This window comes from Charadrius vociferus, unplaced genomic scaffold (assembly GCF_000708025.1).
Source record: "Charadrius vociferus isolate BGI_N301 unplaced genomic scaffold, ASM70802v2 scaffold261, whole genome shotgun sequence".
Lineage (NCBI taxonomy): Eukaryota > Metazoa > Chordata > Aves > Charadriiformes > Charadriidae > Charadrius > Charadrius vociferus.
The window spans coordinates 1,095,547-1,112,360 of NW_009646856.1; the positions used below are offsets into that span (position 1 = coordinate 1,095,547).

Consider the following 16,814-nt stretch of genomic DNA (forward strand, 5'->3'; position numbering starts at 1 on the left):
CATGTGCTTTGGACCTGCAGCTGATTTCTTTATTGATACCGTTTGTGAGTGCTGCGCGTTGCCAGCTTCTGGCAGAAAGATCTGGGGTTAACGAACTCTTCTAGAAATCGGTTAATCCCTCATGCCAGAAGGATTTAACAACTGACTGTTGTTTCTGGTCTGAGAAATACATCCTGCAACTTTTGTCAGTAATGTTGGATGCCACGTAGAGGCACAGTGCGCCAGAACATTTTCATACTAAGAGCATAACTACTTCAAAGAGAATTCAGAAGCTGCATACGGGCAGGACCCCCAATTCATTATATCTCCACTGTAAATGTGTCCATCCCTATCAGGCAGGACAGTTACTCTGGTGAACATAAGAGAGGGACAGAAGTTGGCGAGAATGTACTTATATTAGTAGCTAACAATCAGAAGAAAAACATTTGAAATTATATGATTTTCTACATAGAAACATCTATTGCTGATTAGATTTGAAACTGGAGAACTATTTGAAATCTTAGAATTTGCCAGAAAGCAGAAGCGTGGCACCAGTCTGTCTAGAAACTTATTCATAAACGCTGCTGCAAACTCAGTGTAGTTTAGGTTAGAGGAATATAAAACAGTCTCTGTTCAGTTAGCTGAACTCTGGAAATATACATAAGAAGTTGGCTTAAATATGTTTTCAAAACGTTCACAAGAGAAGTTGTACACTGATGGTGAAAGCAGTGTGCATATAAAATTTTAAGTTAAATCAGTGCAATTTTATACACAAACCCATCTCACTATAGAAAAAAAATAATAAGGGACAAATAAGATGGTCTTTGCCTCTTCAGTACCTAATGTTTTTAGGTACAGAGGGGAGAAAAGAGGACTATCTTCTATACATTGGTTTTACAGGCAAGAAAAACACCCTGAAGTTGTTTAATCCTTTTTCTTTCTTCCCTTTCTCTGGGGAGTTTTTGTGCTACCTGTGACAACTAGTGGTGTTTCACAGAAAGACATCAGGGTAACAGCAGCATTTGTGCAGGATCCAAGTGAGCTCTCACGTCTTGCTGTCTAAACAGCAAGACCCTTAGCTATGGAGCTAAAGGGAAAAAGAGCCTTCCAACTTGGCAGTGGGATTAATGTTTATCCCTTAATCCTAAAGCAGTCTTGTGGCAATTAGAGATGAGATTCTCACACGCTCATCAAGAGATACTGCTACCTTTATTATATATATACCCTACTCATCTGTGATTCAGTGACCTACAGAAAATGGCCTGGATTTTTTTGTGAAAACTATCATGAGCAAAAAATTTACATCTTTTCTTTTGTTGCAGATAATTAAAGATTTACCAGCTTTACCTCTTTACCAGTCTTTACCTTTTTATCCACTGACCACATCCCAAACACCTAAATCACTGGTACTCTTGGTCACAGGGCTTCATCTTTGTGGAATGATTTCAAGCAATCTGTGCTTGTGGTGGGCACACAATTCCTCTGGCTGACTGAGTCATCATCTAGCAAAAATCTCCTTAGGAGGATATCATGGTCACTGCAACAGGTTCTTGAAAAGATGTTTAAACTCTGTAAATCTTATTGATGATGATATCAGACTGGTGTTCTCTAGAGTCCACCCAGATAGCCAGTGCCTCTGCAGCTTGGTTCCCTAAAACCTATGGCTGACAAGTGAGACCCACTTAGGTGTGCTGCTCCTTTTCATAAGCACATACGGTACGTGTCTGTTCACTTCCGTTGGTGTGTGCTGGTTAATATTTGACCTAGGGTTATGTGATAGAAGGAGGGGAGGCTGCTGAAGAGACTAAGCATGCTACTGAATGCCGCACAAAACCACTTCTGAGACTGATATTTTCCTTTCAGATCACTCTTTTAAAAGGAAGCAAATACTCTCGGCCTTCAGCAAGGACAAAAATAGGGTATGTAACCTGTTCTTTATTTATCTGGATTCCAGTGCATTTTTGTTGGGGGTGCAGAAAGGAGAATGGCCAGTGATTTCTAGCTCTCCATGGGAGAGTTGTTACTCAAATTTCTGTCCTGGCTTGCGTACACTGAAAAGGAGATCATCTTAGTCCTGCTTTTCAGCTATGCTTCAGGCCCTGCTTACTGACGGCATCTGTCCTAAAGTGTACACAGCTGTACCGAGATGGACCGGCACTCCACTCTCAGGTACTGTCAGTTTCCTTACTTTTTTGCTGTGCTAGTGAAGGTTTCTCAGTGATTTAAAACCAAGTTAACAAAACTGAGTTTTAAAAAAAGTTAGTTCAATAGTGTAGGTCCGTTCCAGACGACTCAAAGCATCTGCATTGGCCTTCCCTGATCCAGACGCACACTTCCTGAGGAGGCTGAGACCAGAGCTAGGGTATTTGCATTCTGTATGCACTCGCTTGCTGCATGTAGATCTAGGTAGAATATCCACCCTGCATTGTAAAAGTTCTTTCCATTGCTCAGAAACATACCCTGCTTAGGACTTTCCATCCCAAAAGCATTTGCTGCATCTCCCCCCCGCCCCTCTTACTTTTCTCCTTCCCTTTACTGCTTACCCCTTCTGACATCAATGCAGTAGAAGGAAACAAAATCTCATGTGCTGAGCTGTGGTTCTCTAAACTTCATTGCTTCAGTTTTCAATAATGAATGAAGCATTTACACATCCCTTCATCTCCGTGATCAGGCACAGGCATGTAACTAAATGGGATGATCGTCATTTTGTGGGAATAATATTTTTCCTAAAAGGTTTTAGGTGCTAATATACAATAGTGAAATGTTGTATAAAATGCTTCATGGAGGAATTTCATTAAATGAAAAATCTTCGCTGTCCTCATGAGAGCAGTAAAAGGCATTACTTACTGCCAGCATCTTCCTCCTGCTCATGAAGGGCCGAGATTCAGGGGGAAAGGTAATAACTTATGCAGAAAAAATTGAGGGAGCAAAGAGTTTACAAAGAAATCTTCCTTGCCACCAAACCAGAGCACAGGTGGAGTGTAACAATTGCTAAGAGACTGTTAGAGACTTCTTCAACTTACAAGAATGCGGAAAAGCAGATAAGAGGGTAAGGGGGCTCAAGAGAGCTGGGTGCTATTTAAGCGTCACTGCCTCCAAGCTCAGGATCAGTGCATCCCAAAGAGAAAGAAATCAGGCAAAGGAAGAAGGAGACCTGCATGGCTGAGCAGGGACCTTCTGAAAAGGCTCAGGTGGAAGAAGGGCGTTTACAATAGGTGGAAGAAGGGGCTGGCTGCTTGGGAGGAATACAAGAATGCTGTCAGGGTATGCAGGGAGGAAACAAGGAAAGCCAAGGCAGCCTTGGAATTGAACCTGGCGAGGGATGTCAAGGCCAACAGGAAGGGTTTCTTTAAGTATATAGGAGACAAAAGGAAAACTAGGGAAAATGTGGGCCCGTTGTTGAATGAGACAGGTGCTGTGGTGACAGATGGTGCAGAGAAGGCAGAGTTGCTAAATGCCTTCTTTGCTTCTGTCTTCACTGTTCGGGCCAGTCCTTGGGAGATCCAGACTTTGCAGGTAACAGAGAAAGTCTGGGCAAAGCAAGACTATCCCTTGGTTGACGAGGAGCACGTTAGAGATCAGTTAGATAAGCTGGATATACACAAATACATGGGGCCTGATGGGATGCACTCTCGTGTGCTGAGGGAGCTGGAGGAAGTCATTGCTGGGCCACTCTCCATCATTTTTGAAAGGTCCTGGAGGACAAGTGAGGTGCCTGGAGACTGGAGGATAGCCAATGTCACTCCAGTCTTCAAAAAGGGCAAGAAGGATGACCCGGGAAACTACAGGCCGGTCAGCCTCACCTCCATCCCTGGGAAGATGATGGAGCAGCTTGTTCTGGGAGTCATCTCAAAGCACCTGGATGAAAAGAAGATTATCAGAAGTAGTCAACATGGATTCACCAAGGGGAAGTCATGTCTGACTAATCTGATAGCCTTCTATGACAAAGTAACTAGATGGGTGGATGAGGGGAGGGCAGTGGATGTTGTCTACCTTGACTTTGGCAAGGCTTTCGACACTGTCTCCCACATCATCCTCACAGGAAAGCTTAGGAAGTGTGGCTTAGATGAATGGACAGTGAGGTGGATTGAGAACTGGATGACAGATAGAGCTCAGAGGGTTGTGGTTAGTGGCGCAGAGTCTAGTTGGAGGTTAGTAACAAGTGGTGTCCCTCAGGGGTCAGTACTGGGCCCAGTTTTGTTCAACATATTCATCAATGATCTGGATGAAGGGATAGAGTGTACCATCAGCAAGTTTGCTGATGACACAAAACTGGGAGGAGTGGCTGACACGCCAGAAGGCTGTGCTGCCTTACAGCGTGACCTCGCCAGGCTGGAGAGTTGGGCAGAAAGAAACCTTATGAAGTTCAACAAGGGTAAGTGTAGGGTACTGCACCTGGGGAGGAATAACCCCATGCACCAGTACAGGTTGGGGGCTGACCTCCTGGAGAGCAGCTCTGTGGAGAGGGACCTGGGAGTCCTGGTGGACAACAGGATGACCATGAGCCAGCAATGTGCCCTGGCGGCCAAGAAGGCGAATGGCATCCTGGGGTGCATCAAGAAGAGTGTGGCCAGCAGGTCGAGGGAGGTCATCCTCCCCCTCTACTCTGCCCTGGTGAGACCGCATCTGGAGTACTGTGTCCAGTTCTGGGCTCCCCAGTTCAAGAAAGACAGGGAACTGCTGGAGAGGGTCCAGCAAAGGGCAACAAAGATGATTAGGGGACTGGAGCACCTTTCTTATGAGGAAAGGCTGAGGGACTTGGGTCTCTTTAGTCTAGAGAAAAGAAGATTGAGGGGGGATCTTATTAATACATACAAATACTTAATGGGAGGATGCCAGGGGGATGGGAGTAGTCTTTTTTCAGTGGCACCCAGTGATAGGACGAGGGGTAATGGGCATAAACTTGAACATAGGAAGTTCCATCTTAACATGAGAAGGAACTTCTTTACTTTGAGGGTAGTGGAGCACTGGAACAGGCTGCCCAGAGAGGTGGTGGAGTCTCCCACTCTGGAGACATTCAAAACCCGCCTGGACACCGTCCTGTGCAACCTGCTGTAGGTGACCCTGCTCTGGCAGGGGGGTTGGACTAGATGATCTCCAGAGGTCCCTTCCAACCCTGACCATTCTGTGATTCTGTGTGATTCTGTGAAGTGAAAAAGCAACGGTGGCTCAAAATATTTCACCCTTTTTATTTTTATTATTAGAAAATAAGAAAGTACATTTCTAAATTTACAAACAATAATATTTTGTAATTCTTCCACTCTAAACATTTTGAGCTTTCTCTTGTGGTAAGTTGACACACTTGTATTTAATTCGACTTCCAAAGTACTTTCTATTTGTCACTGCTTTTGGTGATGCTGTGATTTTACCCAAACTTTAAAAACCAGCCATAGCATTTGGGCAAATACAAGGAATGGAAATGTAAACATCTGAAAGATAAATGTAATTTAAAACTATTTGTGCTAAACATCTTATATTATGGTGTCAACAAGAACTATTGTAATAATAACAAATAATAAAAGGGAAACTTGGTGTTTTGTTTTCGTGGTTCAAGCAGAGAAAGGTAAACAATCTTGAATGACCTGCTGTATGTTTAGCTGTGTCTTTTTTAATAACCTACAACATTTGTAGTCACAAAGACAAACATTATACAGTTTACTGTTTATAATGTCCCCTTTTAACAGTGCATGCTAGGTCAAAAAAATGAGGGTCGAAAACACAATTATTTACTAGCACTAGGAATTATTCCCCATAGATGCAGTTAAAATCTCTTAACAGAATTTTGATACTCACTGCCTGCAATTTGCTTTTCTTTGCAGCAGACCCTAAATTCCTTAGTGATAAAAAATGTGAATGAAATTTGAATGCCAGGGCTTCAGAATTCCGTACTCTGTCCTATATTCATAATCTCTTTTATTTTCAAGAATCAGGTTTTGTCCCAAAACCGTGAAATTGCCCTAAAAAATGACAAGATTAGTATTTTAAGTTGCAAGGTATGTGTGTCTCCCACTGGGTGTTTGAGCCTCTAGGGTAGAAATTTACACTCACCCTCATAGTCACACTTATAAGTTAAGGTTGTAGTATAATCAGATGACTTTGAAAACGTCCCCCAAAATGTTAGGTACAGTGAGATTGTGTCAGTTATGAGATTTAGTGGTACTATAATATCTTTGTACTTCCTATTTAGGAGATAGTCTCTAAAAAATGGCTAGCTCTTTCACTTGGTATTTGCAATGGGAATATCACAGTGGTTTCTACTGATATACTTTTTTGTTTCCCAGAAATCACTTTGTATGATGGCAACAAGCATAAGATGATTTTAGTTCAAGTGCAGTATTCCATACAGAATTTTGTACTTGTGCTTTAAAGTAGCAGTGTGCTCAAATCATAGTAATAATAATTAGTGGGTTTACCTCTTTTTAGTTTCTGGCTCAAAGCCCGACTTTTCTCCTCTCTGAAGTAGATTTACTTTGCAGCTGTTAGATGGCCATCAGGGGTTTGGTTCCACAAAGATTTACACTTACCAATTTTTAAGCAAATAGCACTGGAGGTCACAAAATTTATTCCATGGGGCTGTAATTGCATTTCAATAAATGCTTTTTTAAAAGCAGAGGCAGATGATTGCAATCTTAGTTAGAAGGGTTTTTTTTAAAACTACAGTACACAAACAACCACTTTAGGGCTAATAGTTTGCTCTGTTCTTTACCATACTCAATAAAAAGAGACCTTCCTTGCTTTGAAGAGGTTTTTGTCTTCGATAAAGAAAGAGACAAGCAGACAGATGGCATAATGCAAGGAAAATCCAGAGTGGGAATAAATTAATAAATGGATTAATCAGTGAGCTGCATAAGTTATGTTATTCACCTTTTATATTTATACAACAGGAATTTACAGTTCAGGAAATTTAGTTTTTTATAAAACGTAAAATCTTGCAGCACGCTTTCAGGCTACCACATTTTTTCTTTTCCTTCACTGTTAGCCTTGTTCCTTCCTATATTGTCAAAACTATTTTACAACCCTTTCAAGAACAATTTCACTTTGCAGGGTTAATCTGAGGCTCAAGGAGCCCCAAAAGAGGTCCCCTTTTAAAAATTCATGGCTGTTAGGCACTTCTGTGTGTCAGCAATGTGTCAAATAGCGTGATTGTCCTCACAAGGAGAGCGCTCCGGCAGCATGCAGTGTTGGCCTGCTCTGGTGAGATGACTGGATGACTGCACTTTGGTAATCCAAACTGTTTAAACCTGTTTGGATAACTGATTAAGGAACGACGCTAATATACCAGCATTATCAGTTCTACAACGCAAATTAAATAACTGAGCCAAAATTTTCCACATGTACCTAGCGGGGTTTTCGTACTGCCCTTAAGGTACATAAAGGAGGGTTGCTTTTCAGGTCGCAGGAGGTGCTACCATCTCTTTGGGACCTATCTTCTGACCGGTCAGCCTATCAGCTGATGCCTGTTAGACTTCAGAGAAAGGATAACTCCCAAATCACTAGTCATTTTTAGCGTAATATTAGTATTTTATTTTACAACTGTTAAAAAATGTGCTCTACAACTAACTGCAAAGATATCCAACTACAGAATTAATGCTTTCTATTTTCAATTTTTTCACATAGATTCATGATGTTACGTCAACAGCTAGTACTTGTTTTTGGAATATCACTAGCTAGTGATATATGTGCATTTAGAAGCTGTTATTCAGAAGCCCAGGTCTCCGTGTATTATTACTGCAACCTCACAGATATTCCACCTGTGCCAAAGGATACAGTGAAGCTTTTGCTAACTTTCAACTATATCAGACAAGTGACTGCAACTTCCTTTCCACTGCTCGAGCACTTGTTGTTGTTGGAAATCGGAACACAACACGTCTATCCTGTTACCATAGGAAAAGGAGCTTTCAGGAACCTGCCAAACCTTCGTGTCTTAGACTTGGGATTCAATAGGATTCTTCAACTGGATCTTGATGCTTTTGTGGGCTTGCGAAGCCTGACTGTACTCCGTCTGTTTCAGAACTACCTTGGAAATTCTATCCTGGAGGAACGTTACTTTCAAGATTTAAGCTTGTTAGAAGAGTTGGATCTTTCAAGTAACGAAATCACAAAACTTCAGCCTCATCCCTTATTTTATAATCTAACAGCCTTGAAAACTGTGAACCTGAAATTCAACAAGATATCCAACCTGTGTGAAAGCAATCTTACGAGCTTCCAAGGAAAACACTTTTTATTTTTTAGCCTCCGTTCTAATAATTTGTACAAGACAGATGAAACGGCCTGGGCCAAATGCCCAAATCCTTTCAGAAACATTACCTTTAACTCACTAGACCTTGGTGAAAATGGCTGGAGCACAGAGAAAGTCCAGTATTTCTGTACAGCCATTAAAGGGACTCAAATTGGTTCTTTACTATTTAGTTCTCATACAATGGGTTCGGGATTTGGATTTAATAACTTAAAAAATCCAGATAACAACACGTTTGCTGGACTAGGAAGAAGTGATCTTCATTTGCTTGATATTTCAAATGGTTACATTTTTTCTCTCAATTCTTTAATCTTTCAAAGCCTTCATAATCTGGAATTGCTGAACCTTTTCAAAAACAAGATAAACCAAATCCAAAGGCAAGCATTTTTTGGCTTGGGAAACCTAAGAACTCTCAATCTCTCAAATAATCTTTTAGGTGAGTTGTACGATTATACTTTTGAGGGTCTACATAGTGTAACGTATATTGATTTACAGCAAAATCATATTGGAATGATTGGTGAAAAATCATTCAGTAACTTAGTAAGTCTGAAAATAATTGATCTCCAAGACAATGCCATTAAAAAACTCCCTTCTCTTCCACATCTGACCTCTGCCTTTTTAGGTGACAATAAGCTGATGTCTGTAGTTGGCACAGAAATAGCAGCAACATACCTTGAATTAGAAAGAAATTGGTTGGCAAACCTGGGTGACCTGTATATTCTTTTCCAAATTCCAGATTTGCAGTATATCTTGTTAAAACAGAATCGCTTCTCTTACTGTGTGAAAAGTGGTACTGCTATAGAAAACAATCAGTTAATCTATATGGATCTAGGTGAAAATATGTTACAGCTTGTGTGGGAGAGAGATTTATGTTTGGATGTGTTCACGGCACTGTCCAAACTTCAGGTTCTACATCTGAATAACAACTACCTTAGTTCTCTTCCGCAGGAGATCTTTAGAGGTCTAACATCTCTAACAAGACTTAATCTGGCTTCCAACCTATTGTCTCATCTTTCCCCTGGGGTTTTTCCACAAAGCCTAACAAACCTGAACTTGTCTGGAAACCAGCTTTTTTCCCCTGAGCCTGAAGTCTTTATGACTTTGAGTATTCTGGATATAACACATAATAAGTATGTCTGTGATTGTACTTTAAAGAACCTACTAGTGTGGCTAAATGAAACCAATGTAACCCTAGCTGGCTCACAATATGACAGGTACTGTGTATACCCCCCTGAATTCGCAGGGGTGCCACTGTCGTCTCTGACATATGATGGTTGCGGTGAAGATGAACTCCAGCAGACACTCAGGTTCTCAGTATTCATCTTCACCTCTGTCACTCTCCTGATGTTTCTGATGGCAGTCATCATTTTTACTCGCTGTCGGGGGATTTGTTTTGTCTGGTATAAAACTATCACAAAAAAAATTATAGACAGCCATCCACAAGTAGCAGATAAAAGTGAATACAGATATGATGCGTATTTGTGCTACAGCAAAAATGACTTTGAATGGGTCCAGAATTCTTTGCTAAAGCGCTTGGATTCACAGTATTTAGATAAAAACAGATTTACCTTGTGCTTTGAGGAAAGAGATTTCTTGCCCGGGGAAGAACACATTAACAATATTCGTGATGCCATTTGGAACAGCAGGAAAACAATCTGCATAGTGACCAGGCAGTTTCTTAAAGATGGGTGGTGTGTGGAAGCCTTTAATTTTGCCCAGAGCAGGTACTTTTGTGATCTGAAAGATGTCCTCATTATGGTAGTGGTCGGATCACTTTCTCAATATCAACTGATGAAACACAAACCAATTCGAAACTTTTTACAAAGAAGTCAATATTTGCGGTGGCCTGAAGATTATCAAGATGTAGACTGGTTTTTAAATAACCTTTCTTGCCAAATTCTGAAGGAAAAAAAAGTGCAAAAGAAAACCAGTGGTATAGAGCTGCAGACTGTAGCAACGCTCTCACATTGATAGTGTATGGGTTGCTGCCTTTCTAAATGTCCCATTTCCAGCCACACCAGCGAAGGAATAAACAGAACTTTGCTTCATCTTTCCTTGAAAAAGCAGGTAGAAAGATAACTATTTCAGTATATATCCTACTAAACATGGAAACAGCTTAAAAGCAACCAGCAAATGTATGAAAGTGCAATTATTTTATGGACTATGACACACATTTTCAGAAGGATTAAATGAATCGAAGATGCTTCACATTTTGGATGCTCAGCTTCAGACACTTTATTCCTGATTATCAGAGTACTACTTACTTACAGGTCTGTTTCTGTTGAGAAGGATGCCCATGGTGTGTTTTGTGTTTTTTTTTAAAGAGCCCGTGGTACTACACAGGAGTGATAAAGTATACTTGCATATATGGCCTAGCCTGACCATCGGTTCATGGATTACTCACTCTTGTGCTTTGTGAACGCTGTAACTTTTCATGCTCTGTTTCAAAGTAGCATCAGTGCTTTGCATCTTTGTGCTTTAAATTGGTGCAACACAGATTTAATTTATTTTCTACTCACCCTCAGCTTTTCAACTGGAACGTACAAACTTTGAACTTCGTTCATCCCCTTCCCCTCCACACCTCTGCTTGGTGATAGAACTGCAGTCATTGGTCTGCTTCATTTGCTGCCTGTTGATTTTTCAGTCGAGCTGCCTCCTGCCCTGCAGAGAGGAACAGGTATCCCCCTCAGATCTGAAGCGAGCCTGGGCTTGAAAAGCAAACAAGAAACTACCTCAGCAGCTGTGCAGGCTGCACACCGGTGATACATCCAATAGCCCAGTGACTGACTGACATTCTGGAAGCGGAAAGTACAGACAACTGGTGTGTAATTTGGGTTGTTCTCCGTACATCCTGTGTCCTGATCAATTCTAAGGTGTTTTTCTGCTTCTATTGAAATATGTTTTTAGCATCATTAATGCCTGGTACTCTTTTACCTCTCTAATTGTTTTACCACTGTTTGTTCAGGTATGTGTCTTCAGGAGGTTGTTCAGGGTCATTTTAATAAAAGTCTGACTCAGTGTTCACTGTTATAGAACTTGCACCTATTATTTCCATGGTGACATACTCCTTCAGTGTACTGTTCATTTTGGTTTATACATTTATTCAACAAAAACCTACCAATATAATTTTGGTATGGCCTCAGTGAGTTTTTCGCTGTAATGAGGAAGCAGCAACGGGAGGTTTTCTAAGCTGTCTGTCTTGACCTTAGCTGCAAACAAATAATACCATTTTAACTACTTTGATGGAGATGACAAAGTACAATCTACTTCATGTGAATGCAGTTGTTTGAATATAGATGTGCGGGTGGCTGATCTAATTTAATCTCAGTGCACCAGGACACAGGATTTCTATTGATAAAATTACTTCAGTAAAATATCGCTTCCTTCTCAATCAGCGTAGTCATTCCGGAACAGAAAAGGACTAAACCTTGGAACATTTTCCTGGCAGCATGGGGTGGGGGAGAGCGGATTAGAGAAGGGATAGACTGTGCTGATGAAGCCCTGGGTGTCGCTGTTGGCTCAGATAACAGCTAGGGCTTCCCGAACTCCTCCTGCCTCCCCTCCACTGCAGCTGCCGGCATTAGGGAAAAAATGCTGCTGCAGAGGGAAGTCTGAAAAAGAACCAGAAGCCCTGGCTTCCCAGAGCCCCCGGGGGCTGTCAGAAAAGCCACCACCTGCATGTCAACTCCCTGCATTTCTTACAGTTCTCTGAAAATGTCCAACATTTTTCCCCTTTTTTTTTTTTCCCAACTGGTGCAAATATTTCTAGGCATCCTTTAAAGTCAGAGGTTATACCAGGGAGTATTTCACATGAAAAAAACACTGACAGATAGCCAAAGCGCAAATGAATCTGTACAATGAAGATCATGTGCAGGTGTAGGCTGTTAGCCTATGGAGCTGTACATGGTGTAAGAGATGGGAATTTTAAAAGCACGCTTCAATTATATTTGAGTGAATGTCACAAAACATTTTTGGTCAAGTGTTAATTGAGACCTCTCTCCAGTTAGGACCTTATTGTATACTTATAAGACACTCCTATGACTTCAGATACTTAAAACTTGCTTCTGCTAACCTATGTATGCAGGGAACAACAATTAAATACAAAGATTGCCAAGAAGGCTTTAACCAAGGCTTTCCATTTTGTTTGAAATGCTTCTGTCTACTTCATGCTTATGCCATTGGTGGGAGGTGGCTACGTAAATCTTGCATTTACTTCAGTCTTTGGAAAGGTCTGACTTTCTGTAAAAAGGTTTTAATAAAACCTTTGGATGAAATTTCATTGTCTGCCTCTGTGCTTATATACCATTTTGGAAACATAAAGAGATCAAACCTGTGTCAGGAGCAGCTGGGAAAACTTCTTTCTACCACAGAGGCAGCTTAGAAACATAGAAGTAGCCCAGCCCACATCTGCCCCTTGCAAATTCTATTGCACGGGGTCTACGATAGGCAGTAAAAGGATTTTTTGAGACCATGCTACTGAACCATTCCTGATTGTGGAGTGGTTTGCAGGCATATGAATAACTGCAGTGTCAAATTTTAAAGAGATCCAAAATAACTTTATTTTTTACTCACTGTGAAACCACTCCAAGCCTGGGACTCTCAGAACAAACACAGTTGGTACAGTCTGTCCTATACAATGAAAAATTGACTTCAGATAGATCATAGAACCTTGATCACCACCTCTGTAGAGTCACCTATTCTTAAATGACAAAGCCTGGGGAATTGTCAAGAAAGGACTTGTGCAGACTTTATACTCCTCTGCTCAAGCAGGAACCACAAAAGCATCCTGTACAAAAATGGAGAATGACTATGCTTGATGAATTAAGGCCATAAATTGAGCCTCAACCTCATAACTATTGATCAGATTCCCTTCAGGCTCACTGGGAACATTACTGCTCTATTAGAATTTTATGGCTCTTTAGTTAAGGATACTCTCATCAGTTTTACTCACCTTCCTCAGTGAGAGATATTAACTTGTTGGAGAGTGGCCAGAATAGGGTGTGAAGTGTGACACTGGCTCTAAAGCAAGCTATTAGGACGGAAGCTGGTGAATTTATTTGCAGTAGCAGCACGGGGAATATTCAGAGGACAGTGACTCAGTGCCACATGGGATCAGCTCAGATATTTAATAGTAAAAGCCTACCTCCACCATTGCAATATATATTCTAAACATTAGCCGGTCAAGCAGGCAGTGATGTTCAACAGCAAGAGCTAGCCCGCCTGGCAGAGTCCAAAGATTGCATGGTCTCCTACTCAAAATCAAGGCACTCAGGACCAGAACCCAGATTCTATGAACATATTCTTCTGGAGGGCAACAGAAGCCAACAAAGATATGCCCACATATTATTTCACATTTTACGTGATTGTTATTTCACATACAGAGCAATCAGGCTTCTCCTCCCCCTCCCATCTGACACGCATACTAGTCTCAGCAAAGTGTTGTTCAATTATATTTCCTAATCCCAATTGCTAATCCCTCCTCAGAGAGACTGTTCAACATGCAGGTAGATCTATCACCTTCTTAATTTACAGTTAGTATCCATCATTGCTCCCACCCTAATAGCTGTACTACCTGTGTGGAGAACACCAGTGTAGATAAGACTACAGAGAGTTCAGTCTCTTGAGTGCGACACTCCTACATACGTTGCTCAGAATCACTCTGCCTTTCATTTTCTTGTGTCACATCATTAACTCAGCTCCTTTGCTGACTTCTGGGTCTTTTTCAGCATGACAGCTCTCCTGCTTCTAACTGCCAGAGACCATCTGGGTTTCAGATTATTGGATTCCACCTTCTCAATTTCATGTGCTGCTGATTATTTTACAATGGCTTTAACATGTTCTCTTCTTGCTGGAGCTGTGAATAGCAGCAGTCCAGCTAAATCATAAAGGCAGGCCCGTACCTGGCAAAATACTTACAGACGAAGAGCAATACACAACTGAGTGGCAGGAGTGAGTGGTGAAGACTCTGCAAATGGAGGAGAAGCAGCACGTGCGAATCTCTGGGAATGCAGCAAAGTTAGGAAGGGTACACACAGTGATCGAAAGGAGACGGGTTCCATGAGAAGTGGAAACTTGAAGCAAGCAAAGACAGACAAGGAACAAGATACATCTTTAGGGTCTGACTCTACAAACATGCCGAAACATAATGCCCTAATACAGTAAGTGGATTTAACTTAAAATAGGACTAGCACTAGCAAATATTTGCAAGGTTTCTTTGCACTATACAGTACTGCCAATAGCAAGCACGCAGTTCTGCAAAATAAGGCTTCCAAAAATCACAATACTGCTGTAAAAAACCTGAAAGGTTAGAAAGGATGAACTTGTTTACTTTGAGGGTGGTGGAGCACTGGAACGGGCTGTCCAGAGAGGTTGTGGAGTCTCCCACTCTGGAGACATTCAAAACCCGCCTGGATGCCGTCCTGTGCAACCTGTTGTAGCTGAACCTGCTCTGGCAGGGGGGTTGGACTAGATGATCTCCAGAGGTCCCTTCCAACCCTGACCATTCTGTGATTCTATTTCAGGACTTAACTGCTTAACTGTGAAGTACATCTAAATTAGTCATGTCTTGAATAAGGAAGAGCTTTAGGAAGATGGTGAAGAAAAGACAGGTTGGCCTTCCCAGCTTCCCAGCCCACTCTGGGCAGTGGTCTTACATCACATATATCCTCTTTCATTCTTGCAAGATCGTTTAGTTGTTGCTGCTGCTAAATAAGATCAGCAAAACTACAGCCTTAACTGTAATGAAATAACCTGAAGCAGAAGTGACAATATGAAGACTTCCCATACAGACAAATTTACATCAGTAGACCTTACAAGGCCTCTTCTGGTGGTTATTCTATTAGGCTTCTTGTCAGTCTCTGAGAAAGTATCAGACACCTTTGGGATGTCAGACAGCTTGTTCTGCTTTTGGGTACGAGCACTTTTTCATACATAGTTTTTAGTTACCTGTTTTCTGTATTGTGCCTCGCAAAGATGAGCTGACCATCTTGCTCTTCAAGTCTCACTGTGCTGCTCCTGGCAGCTGTCAAAGATTCAGTATACCTGAAACAGAACTGCAGGTGCTGCTCCACCAGTATTTCCTTCAACTAAACAAAAGCTGTAAAAGCAAAGTTTAGAAACCGAGATTTGCCCAGGAGGCCACTGTGAGCACTGACTTGAACCACAGAGAATGCTGGATGCCACGCAGGTACCAGAAATTTTAAATTTGGCCTTGTGAGTCAACATTGCATCACATCTAGGCGTTATTGTTGGGTCAATCCAACTCCTGCATGATTCCTTCTGGCTGTTTGTACAGATTGACAGGAGGCTTCTCTTCCCTCTCTAACCTTACCTTTGCTTTCTGTATTGTGTACATAGACTGTAGTGGGTGCCAAAAATAAGTCTACATTTCCTTGCCCAATATGCAAAAGTCAGTATATAGGTACAACATGAGTGATTTCATAGAGCAAAGTCTATCTATTCATAGCAGACTTTGTTTGTTTCAGACATGTGGTTTTCCTTCCTTTTAGATAGCCTATTGTTTGTCTTTTCCATTTGTATTAAAAATAAAATCTTTGAAAACTGCAAGTAAGAGCGAAAAATATATTTCTTCTGAAACTAACAATTCTCCAAACAGGAAGGTTAGCTTTTTCCTGTTTAGACATTATGTTCAAAGAAAGGAAGTCGGGATTTTCAACGATAATAATAATTACATGGTATGTAAACATCAGTAAGTATCAAAAGAAGGCTTCACTCTTTATTTAGTGCATCCCAAATGCTACACTGCTGTTTAGAGTATCTTTACCAGTTCACCAGCCACTAGCAAAAATGGATTTATGAGCAGTCATTGCAGTGAGTTAATCACCCGTATGCAAGCTTCTACAGTGTAAGAACAGCTTTATCAGACTGCCTTAAGCCTTCATGGAGAGCAGTGGTGGAGAGGAGTGGAGCAAACAGAGAATCCTCATACAAAACAGCAGTTTGATGTGGCAGGGTGGGTTTTTTTGCGTCAGGATTACACATACCAGGCTGTGTAACCTTTTCACGTTGCCACTCAAAGCTAAGTACATCAAGTCATGAAGTCTGTTGACGCGGTTCCTAAAAACTGAATTGGCAATGTAATTTCAGCATTGTGATTAGATGCAATATCAAAACATAGATATTTGGTACATGTGGTACCTTGTAATAGTGAAACTAGAAGTGCTTCATAAAGATAAGTGCATTTTATTATGTTCTCTTTGGAGATGGAGGAATTGAGGCAGAGAGAATGAAGTTATGTACCTTTTGACATGGGCAGCACAGGGAAGAGAACTCGGGTTTGACAAAAGATAAGCTACTAGGTCTGTTTGCTCTGTTTTGTAGGAGTTTTACAACATGCATTTTTATTACCCTGGAAACTAAAGTCTTCAATTTATCTGCAGAACTAATTGACAGTGTAAGGTCTCCATTTAATGTGCCACTAGTTTTCCCATGTGGGGTAGAACTAGTTTTACAGAGAGGAGAAGGTAGCTGAAGATTCATTGACAGTTGCCAACTTGAGTGCCAGTGATTTTGGGATGACCTGAGCATGTTCAGGATAGGAGCAAGAATTCACTGGGAGTTGCTAACACTTTTCAGGTAG

General features: G+C 41.2%; 1 protein-coding gene across 1 annotated transcript; it reads left to right on the forward strand.

The window, feature by feature from the left end:
* Positions 1-7,381: 7,381 nt before the first annotated feature.
* On the forward strand, positions 7,382-10,535 carry TLR5 (toll-like receptor 5). Its single transcript, XM_009894296.1, has one exon. It carries the CDS (start codon positions 7,601-7,603, stop codon positions 10,184-10,186), a length of 2,586 nt encoding a protein of 861 aa, XP_009892598.1. The 5' UTR covers positions 7,382-7,600; the 3' UTR covers positions 10,187-10,535.
* Positions 10,536-16,814: the final 6,279 nt, after the last annotated feature.